General features: G+C 34.0%; 2 protein-coding genes across 2 annotated transcripts; one reads left to right on the top strand and one right to left on the bottom strand.

Annotated features, from left to right (window-relative positions):
- Positions 1–646: 646 nt before the first annotated feature.
- LOC131357956 (uncharacterized) lies at positions 647–5,382 on the top strand. The gene is made up of 6 exons (XM_058397380.1): positions 647–769; positions 881–1,225; positions 3,643–3,987; positions 4,166–4,282; positions 5,099–5,142; positions 5,257–5,382. The coding sequence occupies exons 1-6, from the start codon at positions 667–669 to the stop codon at positions 5,380–5,382; spliced, it is 1,080 nt and encodes a 359-aa protein (XP_058253363.1). The 5' UTR covers positions 647–666.
- On the bottom strand, positions 4,398–7,984 carry LOC131357879 (uncharacterized). Its single transcript, XM_058397237.1, has 6 exons — positions 7,896–7,984; positions 7,338–7,715; positions 7,032–7,124; positions 6,833–6,922; positions 6,712–6,749; positions 4,398–6,419 (listed from the first exon to the last, which is right to left on the bottom strand). Exons 1-6 carry the CDS (start codon positions 7,936–7,938, stop codon positions 6,297–6,299), a joined length of 765 nt encoding a protein of 254 aa, XP_058253220.1. The 5' UTR covers positions 7,939–7,984; the 3' UTR covers positions 4,398–6,296.
- Between the last annotated feature and the right edge of the window lie 410 nt (positions 7,985–8,394).

Here is an 8,394-nt window from a genome sequence, read left to right as displayed (position 1 = left end):
TATTATTATTATTATTATTATTATTATACACTCTGCATATTCTTTTACACTCTTTACATATTATTGTTTACATTTGTTGCATGTGTAAGTAGGAGGAGTCTGTGGTTTAAGCCTGAGAAAAGGGAAGTCTCAAGTAACCTACCTCCACTTCTGGGACACCAAAAACTAGAACAACTTACAAATAAAAGAAACCACAAGAAGAGTAGCAGGCTCTATAAGTTCTTTCTTTCTTTCTTTCTTTCTTTCTTTCTTTCTTTCTTTCTTTCTTTCTGTTATTTGGTCAGAAGTAAACATATTGGAAAATATATTTTTTATGTGAACAAGAAACAAACAAATAAACAATCAAAAAAAGTCCTAAATTCCTAAAGTCCTAAACATTGTCCTAAACTAAAATACTTGTGTAATTATTAAAGTGCAATAACAACAATTTAAATAATATAAATAAAAACACATTTTTTCTGACCTTAAAAGAAAAGTTGAAAGACTAAAGTTCTGTGAAAAGTAACACCACTTCTACCTGAATAGGTTTTGTAGTTTTTTTTCCACCACAAATGTCTGGTGTTCAAAATGTGTTCCAAAAATAGAAACATGTAAATAGAAAGGAAATATAAAGAGGACTGGTGACTTGTAGCTCAGCCAATCAGATGAAATTCTGCAGTATAAAACATGTGCTGCTTTCCTCGTTTGATTATTTTTTTCGACCTCTGTATCATTTCACCTCTGAGGATGACTTCAATCTGGACAATTCTTTTATTTCTCAACACAATAGGTAAGTTTTAAAGACACCAAATTTAAACAGACTATAAATACACAGGTTTGTCCTACTATTTCATTTACTGTATACATTTTTGCAGAACTTAAAATTTTATTGATTTTCTAGCTCCAGTTCAAGCTGTGGATTTTTCAAGACCATCGTTTCTCTCAGTGAAATCTGGAGAACGTGTTACTCTTAATTGCCCATTTGGAGACACGCTTGGTGCTGAAATTGTGGTTTGGTTCAAGCAAATATTTGGAGAAATGCCTCAAAAAGTTGGAGAAAGTTCAGCATTTAAGGTTATCAATATTTCTCCCGAGTTCCAGACATCAGGATTTAAACTGGAGATGACTGATAACGGACTTTCTCTGACAATTCCAGATATAAAAAAAGAAGACAGAGGACTTTACTACTGCAGAAAATTTAGCTTCAGGAATTTTACATTATCTAATGGAACGTTCTTGGTTGTAGGTAGGTAATTTAACAAATTAAATTTGTACAATATATATATATATATATATATATACACACACTACCGGTCAAAAGTTTTAGAACACCCCTATTTTTACAGTTTTTTATTGAAAATTATTCAGTTTAATGTCTCATAGCACTCTGAAATGAAAGCATAGTACAAATAAGCAATTGGAGTTAAAAAAGAAATCATGGAATCAATTTATAGACCAAAATGTGTTCTAAACTTTTGACTCATCAAAGTAGCCACCTTTGGCAGATATAACAGCTGAATACACTCATGCCATTCTTTCTACAACAGAAATCAAATATTCTTCAGAAAGTTCTTCCCAAATCTATTGCAGAAGTTCCCATAAATGTGTGGCACTTGTAGGTTGTTTTGCTTTCACTCTTCTGTGCAGTTCATCCCAAAAAAAAGCTTGATGGGGTTTAAGTCTGGAGACTGTGCTGGCCACTCCATGTTTTCAAGCTTACCATCTTGTTCTTTTTTCCTGAGGTAGTTCTGGCATAGCTTGGACTTATGTTTGGGGTCATTATCTTGCTGTAGGATGAACCCCTGACCAACTAGGCACATACGAGCAGATATTGCATGTTGCTGCAGAATGCTGTGGTAGCTGTTTTGGTTCAGGGTGCCTCTTACTCTGTACAAGTTACCGACCCTGGATCCAGCAAAACAGCCCCAGACCATCACACTTCCTCCTCCATGTTTGACAGTTGATGCCACACACTGTGGAACCATCCTTTCACCTACTGGAAGGCGTACAAAGATCCTGCGCGATGAACCGAAGATTTAAAATTTTGATTCATCAGTCCATAATACATTCTTCCAGTCTTCAGTAGTCCAATGGCGGTATTTCATGGCCCAGGCAAATCTCTTTGTCTTATTCTGACGTCTTAGCAATGGTTTTCTTGCTGCAACTCGTCCTGTAAAACCTGCATCTCGAAGTCTTCACTTCACAGTTGAAACTGAGACTTGCTTACTATGACCACTATTAAGCTGTGCTTGAAGCTGTTGTCCTGTGAGCTGCCTATCACGCAAGCTGTTAACTCTCAGAAACTTGTCCTCTGATTCAGTTGTGGCTTTGACCTCTTGCTGTCAGAGTTTGCCCCAGTTTCTGAGTGCCTTTTGATGGTGAAGGAAACTGTACTCACTGACTTTGCAATTTCTCTGTAGGAAAGACCTACATTTTTAAGTGTTATGATGGCCTGTCTCTCTTCCATTGTTAATTTCCTTTTTCTCGCCATTTTCTGCAGTACAATACTGTTCAACTGATGCTCACGAGGGTATGGTACCACAGTGTGCTCCAGCACTGCTTTTATGCAGACAGAGGGAGTTGTAAGTAATCCAGAAAAGTTGGAACACCTGTAGGAATTAGTAGCACCAGCTTTCAAGGCTTGATCAACCTCCATTGCTGCAGAACAGTTTAAATTTTTTAACCCATTTTGTGTTCCCTGAAAAAGGCCTTTTTGTATAATTCTGAAATGTACATTATTTTTCAGTTTTGGGTAACCTTACCTTTTTTTTTTAACCTCTGGCAGTTCACCACTTACCTTTGTACCATTTCAAGCTATTCATTGCACTTGAATGACTTGAATTGCAATAAATAACTGGAAAAATTGGGGTGTTCTAAAACTTTTGACCGGTAGTATATATATATATATATATATATATATATATACATGCTCATTGTAAATATCATAGAAAAATGCTTATTGTGTAATTTGTACATACCCTAGGTAAAATTGACGAATGACATTGCTTTTAGAAATTAGAGATATTAGTGGATGTTACTGGAGAATTTATTTTTTTATGAAACTTTAATATCTATTCATTTTGAGTAATATAGACACATAATAATACTGACTAAAATTACTGTTTATTAGATTAGACTGTAGAACAACGTGACCTGAAACCAAATTTAGTGTTAAAAAATACATTATTGTAGATTTTATAAAAAAAAATTTAAGATAGTAAGATATTTTCTTTCTAGGTCACTTTTTATTTTTTTATGTAGTTTCTGCAGTTTTTTATTAATAGTCCCATGCTCATTTTTCATGTGAAGGTCATGTACTGAGTTCATGTGAAGTCACATGTATATATGTGACTTCACATGTAATTGCAGGGCACAACACGGTAAAATGCACCTGTTGCTTTTCAAATGTGATCAATAACAAATGTAATTAACAAACATATCACAATCTTGAAATGATTATGATAAATTAACTGAAATCATGATCAATATTACAAATAACCAAATAACAAAATGTAGAATTCGTTTTTGAAATTGTATACAGAGCCTTGAACTGATAAGTTTCATTCTCCTAAATGCTGACTAGTGGAAACTAGTTAACTAGCTAACTAGTGGAAATATATAAAGCGAGCCAAGATCTCACTTTGTCTGTATCACACTGAACAGATGACAGAGATGTAAAAGTGTCGGTGTTGCAGCGCGGCGTGTCGGACTCGGTTCCTGCAGGAGCCTCAGTGACTCTGCAGTGCTCGGTTCTCTCTGAGAGCAGAGCAGCAGAACTCCAAGTGCTCTGGTTCAGAGCTGCTCCACCACAATCCCATCCTCAAATCATTTACACTCATCACAACAGCAGCCATCAGTGTGAGAGCGGCTCTTCTACACACACCTGTGTGTACAACTTCACCAAGAACATCCTCAGCCTCAGTGATACTGGAACTTACTACTGCGCTGTGGCCCTGTGTGGGAAGATCGTATTTGGGAAAGGGACTCCAGTACAGCTGGAGAACTCTGGTTAGTGAAAAAACATTTTTTTTTTTTTTGCATTTTATAATTTTATTTTTAAAAGCTTAACATGTTCAGCAGTTTTAAATGTTTAGACTCTTACTCACAAAATCATATTTAATATCTACATTATTTTCTGTTTTATCCCTTGTTCATATTCTTTATTATCATATTTTTTGAACTGCAGTAAGACCTTTATATCCTGAAGTCATCTACCTCACAGTAGCTGTTTCCGTGTGTGTGGTTGTGATCTTCACTCAAGCTTTTATAATCTATAAAATGAGAAACTGTGATAAATCCAAAGGTGAGAAATAAAACATTTAAATATTTGTTTTTCGATTAACTTCAGTATTATTAGCTTCTTTTTTCTTCATATCTATGACAAATAATTTGCACAATAAATGTGAGGTGAATATTTATGCAAGGCTCTATACCAGTAGTTCTCTTTTCTTCAGTATTTTTTTAAAGACTATAATCTATACTTGTTTGATTGTATGTCATGAACCTAAAAATTTAATGCACTTATAGAAGCCTGTAATTTACACCATGCAGTTCTTAGCTATTCTTTATATATTATACGTCATTATACATAAAATTTTGCTGAGTCACCCACTCCTGGGACGATTGGGAACTGTCCTGAATGCTCTTCAGCTGTAAACCATCTTTCTCACTGCAGAATGGTGGATTTTAAATTGTTTGGAGATCATAACTCTTATAACCCTTCTAAGATTGCTCAGCACCTGACTTCAGAGGGTTTTTTCCCACCTGGCTTCTGATAATCGATTTGCATTTTTGGGACAAAAAATTTACTTCATATTGAAATCTGTTGTGCTTTTTTTCATGCTGTTGTGATTGTGGACCAGATCTAAAGGGCAGTGTAAAAAAAAAATGTAAAATATAAATCATATAAAAATTTCAGTTGAATTAGAATACAGTGTCAGGTATGCAGACATGTAGGCGAGTACAGTGTAGCAGTGTAGTCCTTGGCCAGCATGGACATGAGAGATTTTGTAGACATGTCAGACATTTTTTATAAAATATATTCATTTATTTTTAAATACAGAAAATAAAATGTAACCGAAGACAAAAAATATATATATTCATATACATCTCTCTACAGTGAGACCTCAACGAGATTCTGTGGTAGAAAAACCCACCAATTTGGTAATTAATCATAAATTGTACCCAAATGATCTTATTATTTAAGCAAACATCTAATTTTCACACTTGTTTAGATATCGGTGATTTAAAATGATGTTTGTATGTTCGTTCCCACAGGGTGCTGATACAGCGGAGCTGAATTACAGTTCTTTACATTTCAGTAAGAAGAATACCAAAAGCGTGACCAGAAAGAGAGAAAAACCTCAAGAGTGTGTTTATTCTGAAGTCTCGACTGCCCCCTAGATTACATTTTTCTAATTTGATTTATTCATTAGGTTCATTTTTCAGAAAATAAAGTTTATTACATATCTGTGGTCAGTGTTCTCATGTCCTGTGATGGAGAGTCATGATCCTACACACTTTTACTTGCAGCACACTTTTTATGCACACTGGATGATTTTCAAGGTCACATAGTGTGGCATAAATATTAAAATTAGCATAATACTTTTGCAGAACTAAGTCTAGCTTAACAGATTTTCAGACAGTTGTGTAAAACAGTGAGTAACTTTACACTTACAAAGTGAACTATGTGGTAGATGGACTGATAAAATGACCTGATGGTAATGAGTGAGTAGAATGAGAGTAAACAAGAGGTGTAGGGACAAAAGTTTCATTTCCTGCTCTTGTGGCTAACTGCTCTAACGATGCACAAAGCACAAACACGTAGCTTTGTGCACAAATATTGTTGAAGTTTTTAGATTTTTAGGTTCTGGAGTAAACTGTATGAAGAATTATAAGGTTCAAGAAATTCAGAAAAACAGTACCTGGAATTCGTTTTATTTTTCCCTATTTTAACTTTAAATTTAAGTGCTAGTATTTCAATTTTAATAAAGAATCTTAGAAAACCACTTATTCAAAGAGTATTCATACCCATACTATCCTGTAAACCTCCTTGTTAATGTAATATAACAGGCCACTGAACACAACACAGCATTTTAATCATCCAGTATAGTCACATATAAGTTTAAATATAGGACGATATTCCTAAACAAAGTTCATCTAAGCTGTCTAGAAAAACATGAATACAAATAATAATAATATTAATTAAAAAAAAAAAAAAAGATAAGTTCAATGCAGATGCAATGGTAGAACATGGCGCACTTCAAAAACAATGTCTTTAACTTGTGATCATTAAGGTTACACAGAAACATACAGTTTTATTTTACACTAGAGTAGACACAGTTCTCGGCTAAGCCAGTTTTTCTTTTTTCAGCCTTTGCTTTCTTCTTGTTGAACTGTACAGCTGTATAAATCACTGTTTCAGCTTCAGATTCCTGAATCTGAAATTAAATAATTAACTAAATTAATAGCCATTATGATGTAAATAGCAGCCCATGTAATATATCCATGATATACATATAAAAAGTGATCTATAAAAAGGGACGTTCATGAGACTAAAAATTTAAAATACAAACGTTATCATTTTTATTTAGAATTGTTATTCATACAAAGCAACAATGCCCATTGTTAAATGTGCTATACAAATAAAATGTAATTGAATTTGATTGAATTACAGAAGACATTGGTGCATAGATACACAGGATATAACGGTATAATGGTTTGCACACGTACCTGCCTCATTCCTGAATAATCTTCGATAGACGTTTCTACTATTAATATAGAAACATACCTATTTAGTTAATTTAGCAAATCTTAACGGAAGTCATTTTTATCTAATCACAAAAACACTTACTTTTATCAGATTTTCTTCTCCTCAGTATGAAATAAGTGAGACAGAAAATCAGAAGGGCGCACAAACCAAAAGCCGTCCCCAAACCGATCACTGTTAAATTTGGACATCTAGTTAAAAATATAATCCAAGTTATTGTTAAAGAAATATTGCTTTATTAATTATGACCAATGATGTATTGGTTAATCATGCAACATCTTACCTGTGTTTTCTTGTGTGCTCATGTTAGTGTTGTTTCCATACGGTGTTGGTTCACACACTATTGAATTATCACTCACAGCTGGTTTAGATGTTTCTGATGGAATAGTAACATTCGCACCTATAAACATTTATCGTGATTACACCTAGTAAAAGTCTCAGTGCTCAACTCAGTGCTGTTGAAGAAAACACAGTTAGTGTTTCACTACTCCACTGTTATTTGTTTTGCAGGATGAACAAGTTAATGGTAATAAGGAAAAATATCACTTCATTAAAGCAGTAGCTTAAGAAATGTTTGTGGAAATCCTACCTTTAATTTTTAAAAAAGTTCCGTCTCCAAATACAAGGTAAGGTGTTATCAGTGCACAGTAGTACATGGCTTCATCAGACTGAGTGGTGTTTAGAATGGTCATATTGAAGCAGTTTGAATATCTATCTATTTGGAAATGGGATGCTTGGAATCCATTATAGAATGTTTCTCCAGAAGTTGAGAAGAACTTGAAGATAACCTGAGGCTTTTTTCTGGTTGGTTGCTTAAACCAAGCCATCATCCTTGGTTGTTTTTCAGAAAGACAACACTGCAGAGTAGCTGATTCTCCGATATTCACACTGACCTCTTTATGAGGCTGATTAACTGGTGTCTCTGTGGGGGATTGTGCAGTAACCCAGCGTCTACCAGGTTGTACTACTGTATATGAAGCAAAACAAACACAGATAAAATCAGATAATATTAAACCCACAGGATTATTAAACATAACCTTAAACATTATTTCTTATTTCTCCTTAACAAAAAGAAATCTGATAATTAGGAATAACTAAGCTAGAATGAAGATAAAAAAAATAAATGAAGTGTGCACTTATTACTTACACATACAGCTGAAGATCAAAACTAAATTCCAGAATCCAGACATTTTGAAAATAATTTCTCAGAAATACTACAGTGTTGATATCTGATTAATGGACAGAATATGAATCTGCTCAAAGCTTTGCCTGAATTTATATTTATACTACAGACCGCCAGTACTGAGCACACCCCAGAAAATAATGTGATTGGTTGTTATAAAAAGACATGATAAACAATCACGTGGTATTCTGATCAACCTACATCTTCACCACGTTTAATTTTCCATATTTGTCTTTTGGTTTTGCATCAAACAAAGACAGCAGATCAGAATGGAAACTGTGGTTTACTTGTACACTTACATGTGCCTACATTAACATCTTACTGTTATTTATTTAAATGCTTCTTTAACTCTTGCCTACAGAGTAAGGGTCACCTGGGCCAATGGGATGTGTAATAGATTTGAATTACAGCATTTACAGCCTTGTTTACATTTATGGCATTTAGAAAACAACTGTATACAGAA

Source organism: Hemibagrus wyckioides, linkage group LG08 (genome assembly GCF_019097595.1).
Source record: "Hemibagrus wyckioides isolate EC202008001 linkage group LG08, SWU_Hwy_1.0, whole genome shotgun sequence".
NCBI lineage: Eukaryota > Metazoa > Chordata > Actinopteri > Siluriformes > Bagridae > Hemibagrus > Hemibagrus wyckioides.
The sequence above is the reverse complement of the archived record's forward strand: the minus strand, read 5'-3'. Positions and strand labels throughout refer to the sequence as shown.